General features: G+C 41.2%; 1 protein-coding gene across 2 annotated transcripts in view; it reads right to left on the reverse strand.

Moving 5' to 3' along the window:
• The window catches only part of fam222a (family with sequence similarity 222 member A), a 50346-nt gene extending 36345 nt beyond the window's left edge, over positions 1 to 14001 (reverse strand). Inside the window, exon 1 of one of the 2 annotated variants that reach the window (XM_039620430.1) lies at positions 13767 to 14001. In XM_039620430.1, the coding sequence (XP_039476364.1) occupies positions 13767 to 13867 (101 nt within the window). In that variant the 5' untranslated portion in view covers positions 13868 to 14001. Of the gene's footprint in view, positions 1 to 8967; positions 9943 to 13766 lie in introns of those variants that run through there. The other variant, XM_031755443.2, reaches the window with a different exon arrangement.
• Positions 14002 to 22093: the final 8092 nt, after the last annotated feature.

Raw genomic sequence — 22093 nt, forward strand, 5'->3', positions numbered from 1 at the left:
GAGAGGCACAGTATGCCTGAGAGGCCCCCAGCTACCAAGAGTGATGATAAAGAAATCAAATCCTTAATAGTTCCTAAAACACTCCAGAAGAGCTATAGGAACAATTAGCACACTTTCAAAATGTGTACATTTGCATTGGCCGTGTGTCTCAAGGATTTTCGACCTCTGACGATAAGCATAGACTGTATATAAAAGATGAACAAGGCCTCTGGTTTGTGCAGTCCCTAATTGCTGACCATATCATTTTTTTGAAATCAGATATTACATATAAGGTGTTGATCTGACTGAAAAATCAGGAACACTGCTGGCCACCATAAAGCATAAACTTGACGATAAAGCAGGCTAAGTTTAACGGAGCTGCAATGTAGAAAATTCACATCATGTTGTATAAATAAGATTTGAAACCAGCGACTGACACCAAAAAACAGCTGGAAAACTGCTAACCATGGTCACAGATCAAGTGAGAAGCCGGTTTGTTTACCCACAGACTTTTATACAAACAGACTTCGTTTTCCATCCGAGAAGTCGCCCCCTGCTGGCCATTAGAAAGAACGTAGAGTTAGAGCAACTCTGCATTGGCCTCACTTTTCAGACCCAGAGACTATTTCCATCTTTTATTTACATTCTGTGCCACAAACCCATTAAAAAAATTAAATTAACAAAAAAAAAACAATACCTGGAGGTCATATCACATAACGTATGAGGCACATCTATAACCACACATAGACACACAGAGATACACAGAACCTCTACTGTTATCAAATGCCCCTAACTGTTCAAAAAGTTATTTAAAAACCGTGTAACAGAAGCTAATGACAGCCTTAGAGGAGATGACAGAGTAGGGAAAAACACAAGTGAGCTGGTGAAGAAGTGAGAGAAAAACACTTAACAGCTGTTTTCTCCCTTCTTCCCTTTGCTCATCCCAGGAGAGAGTTCCACACGATCTCCCTGATCCTAGTTTGTGGCTGACAGAGGGGACCGCAGATCTGTTCATCTCCCCACTCACATGGCTCTGTGCACCCCCTCCCCCCCTCCCGCCGCCCGCCTCGCCATCGTGCTCTGATGCCAAGAGGGAAAGATGGTAGAGAGGGAGGAGGGGAAGCGGGAATGGGGGGGGTCTACATCAAGGAGAGACTCTCCCAGTGGGTTCTCGTCAGTTCCAGGCCATTGCACCTTGCTCGCTGGGATTTTGTTTACACACACACACACGTGTGCACAAGCACTCACACACACACACATACATGCAGAGGCAGATGACTATTAATGGATACGATAATGCAGTGTCGTTTTTCTGTTTTTTTGGGCTGCACAGTCACGTGTTTTGTTTTTAACTACTGTTGTGACAACAGGAAGCTTCAGCGGCAGATCACTGTAAGTCACTGACACACAAAAAAAACCCACAACAGTTTGAAGCCTGGCAGAGCTCATTTAAGTGGCACAGAAGCAGATGACATTCAATCAAAACCCAGTGATACGGTTGATGTGGTCAGCGGTAATGTGTAGCCAAAAGGCCTGACACACTTCCACGGTCTTCGGGGACAAGCAGGGAACGGCAGGCTGCCCTTGTGTGTTCAGTCTCTACAGATGTTGCCTTGGAGAGCGGCTGACTGGTGCGCTGCCGTGACAGCTGGACAGCTGTTCTATAGATGCAGCTACAGAAGCATGCCACTGAGATTGGAGGGGGAGGATAGTGATGTATGTTTAGTTTATCTGTATGAAGTTCCCAGGACATACGAAGCTGTCAATTTTAGCATTGGTGCATGAGCCCGGATAAGAAAAGATGGCACCGAAGAGGATATGGAGAAAGAGCACAGATGGGCAAATATCAGATGCGGCTGACGATCTTTAAAGAAGCTCCAATAACAAAACAGATTTTTTTATTTTTTTTTATTTTTTAAGTGTAGATATAATACGTCAATCCAGAAATGAACAAATACACCACCAACTGGCTACGCGAGCCCAAGACAAAGCATTTAATTTGATCCACAAGGTCTGTTTAAGCAGCCGTGACTTTTTATCATCATAAACAAGTAAAAGTTTAATATGAACTTCACAGGCATGTTCAAATGAATTTTTTTACTATCTCATGAAAGAGGAAAGGAAAGAAAAAAACTGGGAAGATTAAAAAGAAAGAAAGAAACAGAAACAGAAACAGAGAGAATAGCTGGCGCATAATTTAAAGGACTCTGGAATTTGTGCCAACACCGAGGCTGCTGCTGATGAAAGGCAGCTTAAATTGGGGGTCATGTTCAGATATTACACCTTTATTCTGCCACTTAAAAATCCAGTAACCTAAATTCAGACCTGCAAGAGAACAGTGCAAGTAGACTGTATCTATTACAACAGAACTGCTTCAGACTAAGATCTGAAAAAAAGAACAGATGAAAAAAAGAGCTGAAATGTTGGGAAACACTCCACTGTATTAAATGTTGTCACCTGCTGAATAAACACACTGTAAATCATGAGTTAAATAGCTGGGACAGGTGCCAGTCACCACTGCCAAAGCTTGAATTTGTCCTTAGCAGGCCAGACTATTCATTATACCATAAAAGGTAAGCAATTTGTTCAACTCAATAAAAAATGTTAATAAAACTAAGAGCTCACATGAAGCAGCGCTTGATAGCTTGTGGTCGCTCATCAGAAAACATGAAAGTGTGTGTGTGTAGTTGTGCATCGGCACTGTCACCAGTGTGGCATTATGTCGGTCAAAGGTCGTACAGTGGCAGGAAATATAGCTTTGGCCTAGTCGTAATCCAGGCCAAACTCCAACAGCAAAAGCACATACAAACACTTTCCTACAAACACACATGAACACAAGTGCAATTTTGCATTGCACAAAAGCCGGGAGTCGATAAGCACCACCACGCAAAAATCCCCAATTCCAGCTCACACCCTCCACCCTACTGTGCTAAATAAATGAAAAGCCCCATTATAATTATATATGAAATCTTTTAGAGGAAAAAAGTGATTACTGTGGATGCAAGTCTGGAAGTGGGTGGGGGTGGGTCATTGCTAAGCAACCAGTCATTATCCTCCAGAGTAGAGAGCGAGGTGACCGGCCATCCATCTAACTCCGGTGGCTTGCCTGGCTCCTGTGTACCCCCCTCGCCCCCTCCACACACACCTTCCCTTCCCCTTCTTTCCTCCGCCACTCACTCTCTCTGGCTCTCCCTCTTCCTTGCTCCCTCACTCTCTCTCTGCCGTCTCCCCGTCCGAATACAAACAGAGATAAAGAACGCTGCAATCGCTCTTGACACACAAATAGGTTAACACAATAAAGCCGGCTTTGCCTGGCTCACTCGAGGGAGGAAAGCAATTCCAGCAGCAGGCAGGAGGTAATAAAACAGGGCTAGGAGTGTGTGTATGTGTGTGTGTGTCCATACATGTCCTCATGTCAATGTTCCTGTGTTTTTGTATGTGAATGGAAGCAGGCACACAGAAGCTCTTTGGCCCCAGGGCCTAATATCCCAAGGATTTTCAACCCTTTCTTGACACAAATAATACCGGGAGAGAAAATGACAGAAATTCCAGGGTACTCTGCCATTTAGATTAAAGGAATGGTGGTTTTATATTAACAGTATAGCTGACCTGCATTATCCCTATAAAAACATTCTCCTACGGGTCATATGGCGGCTCTTTTGCAAATGGTCTCTGCCTCGCATGGTTAAAATTCAACAAGTAAATTGAATGAGTTTTATCTGTGCAAGCCTCGGCTCACTCTCCCTGATGCGGCTGCCAGGCCTGGCAATAAATGATAAAAATCTCCAGAGTTTTATTAAATCGTGTTGCATTCACGCTGAACTCGGGGAAAATGGCGAGGTGGCTTCTGCAATTACAGTGCAGACCAGACAACATTGTTTTCTCCAGTCAGTGGAAATTTCATTACCTTACAGCAACCGCCTTAGAATTGGGTAATAGCCTCTTTTTGTCACAGACGTAAGCCGTCTGCGGGAGGTGTGACACCCCCTTAAGTGTTATCCATTTGCAACAATATGCACCGAGCCAGTCGCAGTCCGGATGCTGGTCAGCATAATGTACAGCGTTATTCAGTGATATGGTGGAGGAAGAGAACGGACCAAACAAAAAAAAGAAAAAAGAAAAAGGAAAGCGGTCAATAGCTAATTCCTGAAATGACTGTGGCGTAATCAAAAGCATTGAACCTTGATACATCCATGCAGCTGACATATCTCTCCTCAGGCTACACATGCCCCCCTTCTCTGGCGTGTCAATAAATAGAGAGAGGGCTAGCACATTTGGCTGTGAATGGACTGAACTGTGAAGAAACCCCAATTAAAGCCTCTAGAAAACTTTCACACATTTAGGTCATACAGGACAACCATTTGTAAGCGTCAATCAATTCCCCACGTTTTTACCCGCGGCTTCTTCAACCAGCTAATCAAACAGCAGAGATGTAAAGTGGTGGCCATTGTCAACAGGGAATAAATTACCAAAGCATGAAGAGAAAACATCTTATCTGTCTGATGTATTTCCTGCTTCTGCAGAAAGCTACAAAGCCCAAGGGAGAGCAGTCAACCAAAATGCAGGGAGAGATGGAGATTAGGATGATGTGCAGTTCCTTGTTCCATTAAAGTTTGATCTTCCTCAATAGCCGAGGAGAATCAGATATCTCCCATTCAAGATTAAAGTACACCAGCAGAGAGGCAGAGATTAATCAGAGGCCTGCATGAGATAAAAACAGCCTTGCTTCTGGCATGGAAAACAGTGGCAATAAAGAGTTCAGCTGATAATATGAAACATGGCGAGGCACAATAGCAAATCAAACAGCATGTAGGGGCCTCCAAAACAAATCAAAGTGCCGACTAGACTGCGATACAGTGGCTGAAGAAGTACAGCAGGGGCTGATCTGATAGTAACCAAGGCCTTCATTTTATTACTGTTTAAGGTTGAGGAGGGCACGCTGTGGATTTTCCCATGTTGCTCTCTGTCGCCAGCCTTTCATTCCCTCTCCTCCTCTTCTCCTTGAGATCAATGGCGCTGGGGTGATTTCACAGCAGCCTGCACTGTCACCCAGAACAAATCAATGTGACCATGAGGAAGGCAAGAGCGGCATTGTTTTTAAGGAGAGCAAATTCGCTGTTGGAGAGCTTGTCAGATTTGCTTTATTCTCCTTCTTCCCCCCAAGAACTCTTTGCAAGGAGCATGCCACCCCTCACTTTACAGCCTGTGCTGTGGAACAAACTATAAACTGCACAGTACTCGGGCTCTCCATATGACTGTACTCATTAACCACGTTTGAACCACACAGTTCCCGCTCACGATATTGCACAAGAGCTTTTTTTTAATAAATAAATAAATAAATGAATAGGGCTGGGTGTCCCTAACCTTTAGAAATGAAAGAGTAGACATTAACCTCGAGCCCTGCTGAGACGTGACTTCCATTCTGCCTGACGGAGGGGCGAGAGGGGAAAAGAGAGCCGAGGTCGGGGGATCATTGCTGTCCGTCATGCGCTAAGTGGTTGCAGATAACCCTGATGAGGAGCTGCCAAGGTCTCATGAGCAGAGTAGCGAGCAGGTAAAACTCACAAAAATAAGTGAAAATGATCAGTGGGCAGAGAACCGACACTCTCACCAGAAACACAGAAGGAGTGCACGCAATCACACTGCTGTAACTTATATTAGAGTAGTTCTTCCGCATCACACAAAATCACACTTTCATTTAAATGCTAGAGTGCCTGTTTATAAAACCAAGAAGCTTGCACTGTATTTAAAATTTACTACCACGTCTCACTTAATGCTTTATGATGTATAAATGGAATCTCACTCTGGCATCACATTTCGCACAAGTGTTGATGTCATTAGGTATAAAGTGCTGTGATTTCATTCCTTTTCACAAGGTTAGCAGCATGAAGAGGTTTTTCTCCTACCATATACTCTATTATGGAGTGTATGGTTGATAAAATGAGTATTTCTTCTTCTTCTTGTTCTTATTTTTTGATTACTGTAGTTCAGCATTTATAACCATGACAGTGTGAACACACTGGGAAGAATACTCATTTCATTTGACTTCCTCAGTACAGCTAATATAACCATGAAGGTTAATCTTTAAGCGCTGAAATAGTCATAATAATGGTCACACAAAAGGGCGATACATAGATAGCATTAACAGCTAGTAGTGTATGGGGGTGCTACCTGCACACAAACGTGCTAAATGGCTAAGTAGAAGGACTCTTATTAATCCTGCCTGCAAAGTCCCACCAACGCCACCAAGTCTCCTGGAAACTGGACATCACTTTCCACCTGTATTTGTTCACACCGAGTGGCTGAAAGGTGTCTCTGTTTCTCTAGCGCCACTTCCACGTAATGCTTTTGTTTTCTGTTTCCCTTTTCATGTTCTGTCACTACTGTTCCAGGTACTGATGTGCAAAACAAATCTCTGTACAGGGACAATAGAGTTTATATCAAAACAAGTAAAACTGCAAAGAACAAGAAAGGGCAAAATTTGTGTTGTTTGGCTTAACATGAAAAGGCGTTAAAAGCGTAAAACGAGAACTGTTATAGACTTTCGCTGATATGAAAGACTTTGATCAGGTACCTAATGAGCTGCTGCTGACGTGGCTTTGAGGGTCCGATGATGTTTCCAGGTAAGAAGCTTTGTGATTTCCTGTGATATCAGTTAACGTAAGAGTTGCTGTCTTTTCTTTTCTTTGGCAGGAAAAGAACATGAATTTAATGTTTGTTTTCATCTGAAGTGTATTATTCTATAATTGGACTCTGTGGAAAAAAGCTATTTAAAAAAAAAATGATTTAATTTGCACTTTCAGTAATGAAGTCCACACAAGAATGGACATAAGCTTAGACACTCGAGGGGTCAGTAGATCTTGAGTAAGGCAGGCACACGCTCGCTCTCTCTCTCTCTCTCTCTCTCACACACACACACACACACACACACACACACACACCTGTATCTACTATTTTAGTCATCTTAAGTGTCAAAATGAGTTTTGGTGCCTCTGGGTAGGTGTTGAGACAATCAAACCATGCAGGGATTAAAAAAGATTAATACACAGCACAGGAAATTAAACTTCAGCGACTTTAACGATATTCATGAGTGGAGCTCACTTATTCACTCCAGGCAGGCACTTTAATAAGCAAAGAATACAGCAAGGAGCCCAAATGCAATCAATCAATCAAGCCGATACGCTATTTGAGTTCCAAACTTATAAAATTTCAGGGTTATTTTGGCGTGTTTTTGTTAACGCATTGCTAAAATATGTTCACTACCTTCCAGCTGTTGGCAGCTCAATTAAGTACAAGAGATTACATTTTACTCAAGTTGGCGACTTACGCCCGTTTCATTTTATAATCAAGTAAAAAATAATGTGGAAAACACGTGAAATTAACTTTGAGCCCACAAAGCACCGATATCCTTTTGTCAGCTACCAACGCAGAGAAAGCAGAGCAAAAGCAAATATGGTGAAAGCGAGAGGAATGAAATGTGGATAAAGTCTTGAGCTGGCAGCGGGACCCTTGAAGCTCCAGTGTTACAAAAAAAGAAAAATCGAAAAGCAAGCCAAAAAAAAAAAGCAGTCAGAACAACAACTACAATCTCAAAAAGGTAATTCAGTGACCTAAATATTAAAGCTTCCCTGCCATTCCACTCTCCCCTGCCTTGTCCAACCATCATGTTGAGTTAAGGCAAGCATTATGCTGGGGAGACTATTTGTTTAGGTGAGGAGCAGCCGCAGAGCTAATATGAGCACAATTTGCTCAGCAGGTCATAGACGCAGAGTGGAGGAAGTAAATGAGGCAGTTCTGCCCCCTCGGGTGCAGCTCCTGCCTCATACATCACTGGATGTTTTATTCAATACAGCCAGGAAGGCTCTATGTCAGGTGCCCTGACTGTGGGGGCGCCTGCCCTGCTGTAGGGGCCCATATTACATTCTGCAAGCTGCCTATCTGCAAGGCTGCTGGAGAGAGAATGACTGGAAGATAAGAATTTGAGGATGCTTGTAGTCTAACGATAAAACATACCGTGTGTGGCTTTTTCACTGCACAGTCAGCATAATGTGGAGGCTCATTTACGTGCAATGCGAGCAACGGAGCTAAATATTGCAAAGCAACCTCAGCAACCCGCGAGGCTCAAAGTTCACGGGAAACAATCCAAACTTTATCAGCTAATTCACCGTCGAGTCAAATTTTCAGACTTCCTCTGGCTGCACCAGAGGCTGGGGCCGCAGAGGGCACGTGAGCTGTGGAATTCACGGGACAATGACAAATTGTCTCCCGACCTTAGTGCAGCACTGAGGATCATCCATATCACCGAGCATAAAGTGAAAACTTTTACAGCGTTAGGCACACATGCTCGTGAATTTTATGAGTCTCTCTATGAAAGCCTGTCACACTATACAGGCACACAATAAAATTTAAAAAAAAAAAAAAAAAAAAAAAGACAGAGATTGTGTATCATTAACCCACCAGGGTGAAAATCTCTAATTGCAGCAGGCACTGTAGTTACCCTACCCGTGCGCGGTGACGCACGGGGGCGTACAGATGAGAAATTCGCACCTTTTGCTCTGAGCCGCAACTCTTCCAGTGCCACACATCCCCGTGTCTGTGATGCCTGCCTGCAGTGCACTGGCCTCGACAATATACTTAATTGCTACCCATACTTGAAAAGACCAATATTACACATCAAAGCAGCTCCTCGAGCCATTCGGCAGCGGCTCTCTAACAAGTCGATTTTTACAACACTTCCTATGGGTCAAACAAAGGGTTTAAATCCGAGACATCATCAGCCGTGTGGGCAGCATCCTGGGGGTAAAGGAGGGGGGGGGGGGCATTTTATAAACATTCATTATTTTCAGGCGTTTCTCGGTTTCGGCGACAATCCTCCCCAAAAATTGAAGCGAAGCTCTGACACAAACTACCATAATGGTTACAAATAAATGACCCGTAACATTCAGAATCTACACGACTGGGAGAGACAGACATGCAAAATATATTTACCATAAATTGCTCCGTAGTGTACACTAGAACTCCATGCAGATCGTAGCATTCACTGAGCAATCTGCCTCATACTTCTGCGGTCCAAATTAAAACGGATTCATTCTGTTGCCCCAAAATCCAGCTGCTGCTTTGTCGATGTCAAATGTTGATTAAGTTTATCCTCGTCTTCCGACGGTATGCAAATGTAGCGGTAACCCTGCAAATTAGATTCCACACTCTAGCCTCTAGCATGCAAAGTTAATAAGCTTTGCCTTTTTTTCTCGATTCGGCTGCCAATTTTTGTCGAGGGCAAAAGCGCAGGTCGGCAATTTCAAGAGCGTCCTCAGAAGGATTGCGCACCAAGAGTGCTTCGGGTTTTCACCGTTTAGCCTCCGAATCAAAGTAGGTACAGGGTCCCGGTTGATCTTCCTCTCGCTTGAAGATATCTCCAAATAGCAGAACTCTTAACCGACACACTGGGTAGGTTTAGCGGCTACGCAGTATTCCAAAAAAAATCCCCCCGCTGTTACGCATGGGTTTCGTGGTCCGCCAGCTCAATTTTGACGACCTTATGAGAAATGTATCATTCAAATGTTTTCATCTAGGCAATATTGTGTGAAGGTACCCTGAAAGAGATCAAGGCTGGGCCAAAGTAGCTGCCTGAATATCCTAAACTGATGCGATGCGATGTAAAATCCCGGAGAGCAGGCTCTGCTCCGTCCGTCACTTTATCCGTGGTGTCGGCAGACGCTCTGAGATGTGTTGCCTCTCGATTCAGACTTAAATTTCCAGGTGAGGCTGTGGAGTAACCTTGACGACAAAGCCCCGAAAGGCTCTCTTTGGTAATATTAACCAAACAGGAAAAGGTTACGTCTGGATAAAGAGCTAGCTACTTCTGGCAGCTCCGGGATGCGGTCCTACCCTTCTGCCGAGCTGCCGAGACTGACAATAACCCGGAACGCTGCAGACTGTCAGGCTGCACAGACCGCCCACCGACCAATCACCGCACTGAGGGAATAGAAACATTCCCACGGGTTAGCCAATCATTGGTAATTGAGGACTGTTACCATAGAGATCCTCGGCGTCTAGGCGTCTGAAACCACGTTGTTTATACGCAGAAAAATAATAATAATAAAGAAAACTTAATTATAAATTTAACATAGCAGAATTCATATTAATATCTTAATTACTCTTTTATCCATTGTAGGGTTTCATCCATTCCCCCACAGCAGTCAAAGGTTAACAGCTTTATTGGAAAACCTGGGCTTAAACCCGAAGGCATCTCTAAAGTGCCCTTGAGCAACACTGACCTCAAGCTGCAGGAAGGCCCCCCGTAGCTGAAATTAAGTATTGTTATGCAGCTTGAAAAAAATTAAGTGTGATCAGTGTGCTAAAATTTCTGCACTGTTCATAAATGTAAACGTTTCAAGTGCTATTTAACTCCATTGCTTTGTAAATCCAATAGAACTGCTGTTGGACATAGAAAATACAACTTTTAGTTCTCTTCTTTTCTGATTGTCAACTGCCCAGGAAGCATGGAGCATGTTGTTTTCTACATGATATATTAAGACGACACTTTTTTCCTACCAAAATTGCCATATTCCCAGTTGCTTTCCGTTTTAAATTACCCACATTTCAGCAAGAACATCTTTAAAAAAGTATGACATGTCTGTGACTGTCTGCTTAACTTTGCAGAATTCCATCACTGACACCAGAAGCTTATGAGTCACAGGAAACCTCACAAAACACCTATTTTTGCCAAAAGAAAAAAAGGGGAAGAGAAAAAGGAAGAAAATGTCATTACAACAGTGGGGAAGTGGACAGTTTACTCTGACAGAAGCCCTTAGTATTTTTCCTCTTCTTGCCAACTGTGTCCGGTGCACACAGACCCTGGGACACACAAAGGCAGTACAAGCAATCACACATCATGGACTCTCATAATAAGCTGACGCTGGGAAGTGGGTGATGCAGCACTCAGCTTATGCCAGTGCTGATAAGAGCCTGAAAGTATTACCTCGGTCTGGCAGCCCGCTCCAAGAAATCCATCGTGAGCCAGGTCATCAATTCTGCCCTATCTGATTGCTCACCAATCCCTGGCAGCTCCATGTCGCTGTCCTGGCTTCTGCCTTTGAAATTTTCTCTATGACTTGCACTTTTGTGCTAGTTCTTTCACAGAAAAACAGGTACATACTGTATGTACACACAGGATCTTTTATGTGATCTTACACCTACATGTCAAATAATAAAGCAATGTGTGTGAGAGAGAAAGCGATGTAGACTTTCCAGAACAATGGATTGCTTGACTTACTCAGTCTCAATCAGATCTCCTGCTTTATTGCTGCAGTGGACCTACAAAGCATACATTTAAAACTTGTGGAGTTCATTCATATCACACGTACTGTGTGGCTGCGCAGTCAATCAAACAGATGAACAATTAATTGAAAAATACTCAACCAGGCCTGTGCTGTGCTCCAGTGAGGCAGTCGGGCAGGCAGGCAGGCAAATAAGCCATTTGATTAGCTGATAAGCAGATGACTCAACAAACATTCAAGGCATGTTTACTGTGGTTTGATTAGAGTACGTCCAATACGCAGAAGATTGGACACAAATACGTTGTGAAAACACTCAGCTGTTCCAATCCCCAAGGCAGCATGAGGGCACATAAAAACAATGAATTATTTATGGGGGAGACTAGTGAAATATCACAGTGGATAATTTTCTGTGGACTATATTAAATGTAGTTTTCAAAATGATATGTCTGAGTCTGTGCATTTCCCAGAAATCATTCCCTCCCAGTGACAGGATCTAGAGCCTGGAGATTGGACATGAAATCATATGAGATATTTCCCCTGCCAAGAAATCTATGAGCGTTTATCTAAAACACCAAAGCAAGGGTTATTCACATGCTAATTGGGCCTCCTTCTTTCTTAGTAAATATGATCAAAGGATATTTGCTTTGTCTCTGTTTTAGGTATTAGCTCTGGTTCAAAATGAAAGACCTAGAATCAAGGCAAGCCTTTTGCATGCCACATCTGAAAGAGGGTTCACAATACCAGTAAATCCAGGTTCTGCTTCAGTAGAAATCACTGCAGCATCTCTTTGAATGGGGCATCTCATAAATAAAGCTCTTATACTCCCCATCCGGAGCTAACATTAGTGTCTGTCTCAGAGCTGAAAGCCTTACGCTGTTACAGTTTGTTCCTGAAAGTCAACTCAGTTTAATTGAGCAAAGTTCAAGACTCCGCAAACAGCAAAGTAACAGGAAAAAAAAATCGATGGCAGCAGAGGCATGGAAAAAAGAGATAGCATTGATTTATCTGCCATTGATTCACGAGGATCGCTGCATTGTGCCCTGCGGTTGAAATGCACGCTGTCTGCCAACTGATGGGGATGAATTTGAAAAGGTGTCAAGTGGTTGGAGGACACAGAGGTGGAGGATGAGATCGGGCGCAGCGAGCGGTGGCTGGGGAGGAAGAGTAGACTGGAGTGGGAGCAAGGGCATGAAGTATCAAACAGAAAGAAGGCGGAAGAAGAAAGGCTTGATAAGAGGGGATAATGTTGCAAGGATGACACCACTACCATGTGGGCCCCAGTCTCCATAGCGTTGTGTTAAAATGTCTGACAGGAGCGAGGAGAGATCAACTTGAAAGCAGAGTACCGAGTGACCTGAAGGACCTCAAGTTAAAACCACCGCCATGACACCTGTTTAAATCCACTCTGCTCTATCCCTTTGATAATAAAAACATCTAAGATTAAAAAAACACATCAGGATCTAATATTTCAGAGTATTATAAGCAGCAGAGGTAGCGGGGCAACAACAGTTTAGTCAGTGAGAAGTAAAAGGTTGTTACAATAACACTGTGTGTAAGCATTTATCATATCCCGCTGTTGCAAGTGCTTGACAAGACAAGCAACTTTTGCAATATTTTAAGTCTCAACTATTGGCAAATAGATGCCTCCTCAGAGACTTAATACTGACAGCCATATGTTGTTGAGAAGAGGGGAAGCCAGGCCAGAGATCAGAGGCCAGAGCAGCTACACAGCCAGAGAAGCGTTATTGCTCAACTTTGGTATCTTTACAACATCCCTTTTCCTCTGCTGTGACTGCTGGCAGTCTCCTGTTTACGCTAAAAGAGAACTATTATTTTCTGTTGTTTGATGTTAATTGTATGTTTAGGGGTATTTTAGAAAAAGCAGACATAGTTTCTTTTCATTGCCATTGTGACGGTGGCAGCATTTTTTAAATATTTTGTTTTACTTTCCCAAGGTCTGTGCGTCGGTGTTCAGGGTGTAGTAAAAATGTAGCTGTTCGACCAGAAGCCCGACACCTATTTGTGTTTTAAAAGGAGTCGTGTAATCATAGCGTGGCTTCAAGTGGTTCCTGAGCAGCTTTAGCTGAGAGTGAGTCTATTTTATTTTTTTTCCCTTCGTGCAAGGTGCAGTTTAAGTCAAGATGACACTTGTTTGTCTTAGAAGTCTGTTTTTTTTTTTTCAGCGGTGTTTTGGTTCAACCTTGGAAAGCATCTTGGTTTCCTGTGTGTGACCAACCAGCGATATCTTCACGAGAAACCCCCCCAGAACCTCCGCACACACAGGAAGCCGTTTGCAGGGAGGCTGAGTTAAGGTTATCTAATGCATGCCCTGTGTTTGGTGCAACTGTGCTGTGCGTGATGACTGTTATTATTCATGGGACAAAGGTTGATTTTTCTAAAAAAAAAAAAAAAGTAAAATCCAATTACTGTTACCACATAAGGGTGTGAAAAGCAGAAACTGTGCTGTAAATGAGAAATAACAATGTTGAGTATGAAACAGATACTCACAGATGATCAGAGATGAAATATGATGTTTGTTTCACGTAGCCAGATCCTTGCACATCTTCATTAAAGGGACTCATAAAAGCTCTTGAGTGTGGGAAGATCATACACAGCGTGACCCCCTGTCACACCCTGTAAAATCTCACGGCATCTCGTTCTCCTCATAAAAACAAAAGACACGGGGAAGCAGACGCCCAAACTGTTTGAATTTGCTACACCTAAGGTAGGAAACCAGATTCCAGTAATTGGAAGGCTTTGAAGCAGAAGTTGTTCCTTGTAGCTGTCACTGCAGTAAGAAAATAAAACAACTTTTACCACCTCCACGGGGTCTGTCAGCATCTTTATAGTAGCTGCATTTCCTAGCAGGATATCAAAAAACGACAAATTTAACCATATTCTTTTATTAGTTAATCTAAATGTGGTGGATATAAATATTTTACATCTTCTTAAAGCTTTTCAGGATCATATAGAAATATCAGAATCTTACAAAACTGGAAGTACAAAATATTAGCAACTTACCTCACACTCTTGTCTATTAAGAGGCGCTCTTGAGATCACACATTTACAGTGTTTTCCTCCCCACAGCATCTGGTTAAGGCAGGTCTGCCAAGAACACAGCTATTCTTCCTGTTATTTGACAGCTGCACATGCTGTATCACCTCTCCCCTCATACAATGAAATGTCACAGCAGCACCAATGTATGTAGCAGCCAAGGGGCCATGAATGTAGTCTAAGTAAAGACCTGCTTTAGAGAAAGGGACCTCGGAACAGCAATAAGAAACATAAGGATTCATTGTTAATATGTTTGGAAAAAAAAATCATCAGAAAAATACATAAAAAAGTTCTAAATTACAATTTCCTCCAATAGCACTTGTTTACATTTTACATATTAATCTTACAAGACTTCTATGTAGTACTTTAATTTACTCATGAAGGTGGCAACTTGTGCATTTTTATTAATTCCTAACTCCACATAAAATCAACACCATGAAGCCACTTTCATAATAGTATCGTGCATGATATATAATCCAGAAACATCAATTACAGATACACTGTATGGACAAAAATACCTCTTAATCTTTGATTTCAGGTGTTTTCAGTCCCAGTGCCACAGGTGTATAAAATCAAGCACAGAGCCATGCACTCTTTACAAACATTTGTAAAAGAATGCTTTGCTCTAAAGAGCTCACTGAATTTGAGTGTGGTACTGCCACACTCAAATGCCACCACTGCAACATGTCAGTGTGTGAAATTTGTTCTGTCCTAGATATTCCACCATAAACTGTAAGTGTTATTATTGCAAGGTGAAAACATTTAGGAACCACAGAGGTTACAGAGCGAGGTCACTGAGTGCATAGTGTGCAAAAGTCCCCAGCGCACTGCTGACTCAATAACTGCAGAGCTTTGGCATTAATATCAGCACAAAAAACTGCGTGCCAGGAGCTTCATGGCAAGGGTTTCCATAGTCGAGCATTATATCTGTAAGTATCACTTTCAGTTGGCCCAGTACATTTAATCAATTTCATCTGTGTGTACATTCAAAAGCAACCTTTCTATTCACACTTTCTGATGGTGTCTGCACTAAATAGTTAATTCTGTATTAAACTGATTTTGGTTAGATTTGACTTATTCTAATAGCATTTCAAGTATGCAGTGTGTTCACTGAGGTGGACACATATGCTGAATTTTACTTTTGAGTGTGGTTCTGTATGTATAATTTGTAATACAAATTTCATTTAATACAACTGCAGGAGGTTCTCCCAGTCGTCAAAAACAGTGAAAGCTGCAGGAGAATCTCGAAAAAGAATTTGAATTATGTGCTTCTGCCAGTCAATTGAGTTGCAATTCTCCATGTCTGTCAAGGCATGACCTTTAACCTCATCACTAACCCATCAATTTATGCTATTAGACATTTGTGTGAAGTGCCATCATAATTAGCCTATGGATCCTTGGCCTATGGCCAAAATGTGTGTTGTAAGGTCATGGTGACCTTTGACCTTTGCCCACTACACCCTAATAAGTTCATTCTTTAGTCCAGGTTGACCTCTTTGGCAGACGTAATGAAATTCCCTCCAGGTGTTTCTGAGATATTGCATTCAGAAGAATCCGATTGACTGACATACCAAAAACATAACTGCTCTGCTCACAGCTGTTGCATTTTGGGGCATTTTCAATCATGTTCTTCATCACCCTTTAGATGAATCTCTTGACATCCAGGCTCAGCGGTTGCTTTCCACAGTCATTATTTTCAAAGAGTACTTCATTTTATGAACACAGCAAGTACAACCACAATTCCAGAACAGCAGGAATGCCGTGTTAAACGTAAATAAAATCAGAATGCAGTCATTTGCAAGAATCATAACCCAATATTTTATTCTTAATATAGAAAATAAATCAAATGTTTAAGTTGACAAAAATGTACCATTTAAAGAAAAATGCTAGCTTGTTTTGAATTTGACAGTGGCAAATTAAAACATGTTCTTTTACCAACAGTTTGTAAACATCTGGGAGCTGAGGAGACCAGTTTTGGGGTCCCATTTTTGTCTAAAACAGGATTCTAGCTGCTCAACAGTCCAGAGTCTTCTTTGTTGTATTGTTTTGAGTTGGTGAAAGGTTTGAAATGCAGGCAGGCCAGTTCAGCAGCCGGATTCTTCTACCATCAGATCCTGCTGTACTCATTGATGCAGTAGCTGTTTAGCATTGTCCTATTGAAATATGCAGGAAAAAGACGACATCTGGGTGGGAGCATATGGTACTCTAAAACCTGTATACATCTTACAGCGTTGATGGTGCCTGTCCAGATGTGTGAGCTGCCATCTCCATTGGCAACAGCTCCATACCATCAGAGATGCAGACTTTTGAACCCAGTCCAGAGGATGCAGCGCCCATGTTTTTCAAAAAGCATTTTAACTTTGGATTCGACTGACCAGAGAACAGTTTCCAAAATCCATTTTTAATGAGCATTGAACCAGAGAAGATGCCAGGGATTCTGGACTTCTTCATTGTATGCTAGATCTTTTACCTGCATTTGTCGATGGCACAGCAAGTGTTCTTGAGCCCATTCAGTGATTTCCATGACAAAATTGTGCCTGTTTTTAATGCAGTCCTGCATGAAGGCCGAAGATTTCAGGCATCCAGTGCTGCACACAGAGATTTCTCAAGATTTTCTCAATCTTTTGATGATAGTATGCCCTGTAGATGATGACATGATGAATTTTCACAATTTTATGTTGGTGATCATTATTCTGAAATTGTCCCACAGTTTGTAGATGTGGGTACTTGATTGGTGAACCTCTGTCCTGTTGTTCCCCCAGCTGTTTCTTCTTGTGCAACTTTTCAGCTTTTTGTTACCCCTGTTAAAACCTTTTTGAGACATCTTGCTACAATCAAAGTCAAAATGAGGTAAAATATTATTCATGAAATAATAAAATGTCTCAGGTTTAAGCATCTGTTATGCTTTCTGTGTTCTACAGTAAATAAAATCTGGGTTTGTGAGTTATGCAAATCATTGTACTTGTTGTACTTGTTGTACTTGTTGTACTCATTGTACTTGTATCTCTTTTTATTTACATTTAACACAACATCCCAACTTTTTTTGGAATTGGGGTTGTCGAATGCTGCCAATATGCTTGTAGCCCGCGCACTGCAAAGAGGACCAAATTCTTTTTGACTTAACATTTTAAAGCCATATTTAAACATGTCGTGTAATATGTCTATTAGTGCTATCTCCTTGCCAACACTGTTTTTCTGCTCATGAAGCTGGAGTGAAAAGTAAGCTGTAAACAGATACTGAAAATAGCCATTCTGTCTGTCTTATTGTGACAGCACATATTGAGTTCATTAAATATTGTGTCATGTTAAATGTACAACAGTTACAAAGAACAATCCGAGTAGGCGGAGTTGTGTGTTGTGAAGATTGTTTTTCTTTTAAGCAAAATTAGCCATCTCCCAGCTGAAGCTGAAGGATTAACGTACAAATATGGGACTGACATTGAACTTTTCACCCAGCTCTGCAAGAAATTAATCATATCGTGACTTCATTGTTAGGTCTTGTAAAGTAGCAAAGTTGTCTGTCTGTTAATATTAGCTTTGGCTGCGCTCAGTTATTTGCATTAATAGATTCACATGATTTTGTAATCCCGTTTGCCAGTTACCATATTCTGAATTTTTTGTGTCGATTTTAGAATTCTCTGGCTTGTTCAATTCAAGTTGTGAGGTAGCTGGCAGAACACTTTCCACGTCTCTCCATCTCAGTCAGTCAGGCTCCAGTGGACAGAGGGACCATCATCCTCTGCTTTGCGCAGTGCTCAGCTCTGCCCAATTTTGCACCTCCGTTTGCAAGTGATAGAGCACTATCAGTTCTGACAGCTCCCCAGAGCCACTGGGATTTGAGTGCTCCCTCCTTTCACCCACCCTGCACCCCAAAAACACACACGCAAGCGCACACACATTTTTCTCTACTGTCTGTGTCTTAAAAGGATGACGGCTGAAAATGAAAGGCGAAACAAAAGCTGTCAAAGCATAGAAAGAAACAGAGAACTGAGGATATCTGTAGTGATGTTGAGGACAATGGGATACTTTGTCCCTAGTTTCATTATTGGCTTGTGTTTAATTTGAAACAGACAGCTAATCACATTAAAGACAACCTCTCAACAACACTGGGGCACTGCTGTCTCCTGGAAGCAATCACCACGCTGAAACTGTCTCATCAGATTCTTGGTTCAATTACTTAACTCCATACAAATTGTCCTTGATGCAACTGGAATGTGAGCTCTGATGACTGCATTTCTCTGATACTACAGGAGCTTTAGCTGCTATACAGCCATAATGATAATGATCATCATTAAAATACTATGTTTAAGTTCTAATTGTTCGCATTTACATTGTTTATATGATCATTTTTCACTATAGCAACTTTAAAATAAACAAAAATCTGTACTTAATAACACATTCTTAAATATTTAAGGTAAATATTGCCATGTTACTATCATCACAGAGTAGACGACTTTGGTATATAGTGCTTATGCTACTGTCACTATTCTCTTATGTGGCTTACATAATTTTCTTAAGCTGAATGTCAACACGACATTGATGTGCATATTTTAAAGTTGATATGGCTAACTTTTTTGAAAGCTATAACCTCTGTGGTTTAAAAAGAAGCCAACATGAAGTGCCAAAAAAGGTTTTAGTCTTTATAGATTGTATTTCTCCAAAGTGAAAACTGTACAGGGCATAAAATTTTATATACTAACTCAGATTTTTTTTTTTAATTACCATTACGTATTTCGAAGGGTGATGCAACTGAGTGACAGGTGTATGCCAACATATGCAAGCTACCAGAGGTGGCACAATTACAGACATTTTTTACTTAAGTAGAAGTACAGATACCTGTGTTAAAAAATACTCAGTATACAATACAGTAAAAGTTAAAGTACTGAATCAGTTTCTTTCCTTAGGTAAAAGGGAAAAGTACAGGCTCTGAAATGTACATGAGGTAAGAACTCCTTGAAGGAAAATTCTACCATTCTATTGATTTTTATGCAAAGTTAGCTGAAATTGTGCTATATTAATATGAAAATAAAATTATATTAATCCATAAGAATATAAATGTTATTAAAATCTAAATTCTACTTTGAATGAATGTTCTCAGCTGGAATCTGTTATGTAGGAGAAGAATTTTGAAAAATAACTTTTCTGCTGCCTACATTGTAGAGGGGGAGTTTGCCTCCACACTTAAGAAGGAAAATAAGTGCAGTGAGAGGTTAAAGTGAGATTCGGCAAGTGGGAAAACCCTGAGACCGGTTGTAATGGCTCAGCGTGGGGAAAAGAATCACAACTCACAAAAATTTCTATTGTGAGCTCCAGTAGGCTTTTACATCTTTCTTCATTTCTGAGTGAACTTATCTCACACTCGTTGTGCTCCCTTTTAAATGCAGCAACTGAACCTTTAGCTAGCAACACAATGTGCAACAGACTGCACACAGTTTGTGTGCTTGCTGATGTTTGTCAAGCTGTTAGAAATGTTGCATTTTAAATTACCTGACAGTTTTAAAAAAAAAAAGCCATTCTTGCTTTATGCTTGCTCCTCTTCTGTATTGCTAGCTAAATGCTAAAGTACAAAGATCACAACTTACGGACACCGGCACTTGTTCTGGCCTAATTTAATCCTTGAATAAAACACTATCAATGATACAGTTGAACCTAAAGTAAGGAGCCTGTTTTTTAAACTCCAAGGAGTAGAAATTATAGATATTTGTGTCAAAATGTAGGGAGTAAAATTAAAAAGTTATCAAAAAAAAATCATTGGATAGCAAGGTTGCTATTCAGACTAGCTAACATTAGCTACAGATGGACAGTGTTAGCTGACAATATAGCACTCTATGCTCTCTTCCATACATGGTCACTTCATGATGAAAGAAAAAAAGTAACTTAAAAAATGACAAACTCAAGTCTCAAAAGCTATGGTGAAGTTAATTGTGTAGGTCTTCCATACAGAGTCTATACTATTAAGAAATTTACACAGACACCCACAGATTTTGGTTATTACCATATTCTCGCAAGCAGATTGTTCGTAAATGCCAATTTGAATCCATTTAATCAAGACCTGATAGAAGACTGTCCATCTTCTTGCTGTTTTATCACCATCTTGATGCACCAAAATCACTTTGAAGACGGCAACTGACTGGAAGTAGTAGCAGACATGGTTCCCATCACTGAACCATTTTCAACCATTTCAAAGGCAACGAGATATCAAGTTCATTCCAAACGTTCGCAGTTATTTTGGTGATCCAACCACTGTATGTATGACTGTAGAGTTAGCTATTGTTCTATAACAATATGTAGTAAAAAAGGCTGTTGATTATAGACACTTTTTAAAGCTGAACATTTCACTGTGCTATTGCGATGAGGGGCTGCTACACAGACATAAAGATTTACACTTTAAAAACAAGAATAAACTATCAAAATATTTAGGCATAAATGAGAGAGCAGGTTAAAAGTCTGTGTTGAAAGCAGGTTAAGTCTCCCAGCAGGACATCTTAAGTCAAAGCACAAAGTATGAACAAGATCAGAGCGAAATCTCAAACTGGAGTCTTTAGAGCGGAAAGCTGGAGCAAGATAGAAACATCCACTTCACATGGGAAGAAAAACTAGCTGATATAAGCGGCATGCAATTAGCTGGACTTAGAGGATGCTTTGTAAAAATTAAATAGTCCATTTCCCATTTCACCACAACATAATTGACTTTCAGGGTGATTTATATTTGTTCGGCTAAAATCACTCCAAGAGAAACTGGATCCAAAGAAGCTCTCAGGAATCCAGGTGTTCATTTACATGTCCGTTTGCTACCTCGTGTCTGCATGTCAGATGATGGTTAAAAGGTGCACCGACAGAGGTGAATGCTTAAACTACACAGTCATTTCTCGATGCAGATTATAATAACACCTTGACCTCTGTCTAGCACTGCACTCTTCTTTCTTCAACTGTTCTAGTTTCCTCACTTCAGTTTCTTCACAGATTTTCCTTCAACACCCACCTGATTCATTTCTCTTTCTCAACTGCTTCTAACCTTTGACTCTTCCTACCACTCTTAATCCCTTTTTTGTTTCAAGGAAGGATCTTGACTGCATTATTCAATATTCATATTTCCATCTACATCATTCCTCCTCACTCAACTCTAACCTCAGAAAAGCTGCCTTTCTTTTGCTTGGTGAATTATTATCCCATCTTCTGTGAGACCTTGCCAATCTATTAATCTAACTTGCCATTTACTGTCTTTTCTCTCCAGCTCTGTTAAAGGTTGGCTGCCTCTCCTCTCACTCTATCTGTCAGTCAGTCTTTGTGTGCAAATCCCACATCTTTCTCCCCCAGACTGAATTATTCAATTTAGATGCCATTTGTTTCACAGTTGGCAATAGGGACTGTGTGCACTCTCCTCTGTATAAACTGTGGTTCTAATCGCCAGCTGAACGCACCTCCTCACCCCCCCTTTAACTCTGAATATTCTTGAGCAATGCAGCCTTTTTTCTATTTCACATTCATTTTCTGTCCATTCCTCTGAATTAGCAGTATATATGTGTGAAGAATGTTTTAGGAGCCGTTGTCTCAGGGGACAAGTCTCTCTTTCACACATGGAAATCAATTTGTCGAGACGAGCGTTTCACTCAAAGGTGCCATCATGATTCACATGAGCAGGGAAGGGGTTGACGTGTCTGCACCCTTGACCTTACTCCTTTTAAATAGATTGTTATTGAGGGAACACACCTTAAAAAGTTTTTATTAAGACAAACAGAAAGATAAGTTGACAGAGGATTTTAAGAAATAAAACAGATTAC

Source organism: Oreochromis aureus, linkage group 12 (genome assembly GCF_013358895.1).
Source record: "Oreochromis aureus strain Israel breed Guangdong linkage group 12, ZZ_aureus, whole genome shotgun sequence".
NCBI classification, from domain to species: domain Eukaryota; kingdom Metazoa; phylum Chordata; class Actinopteri; order Cichliformes; family Cichlidae; genus Oreochromis; species Oreochromis aureus.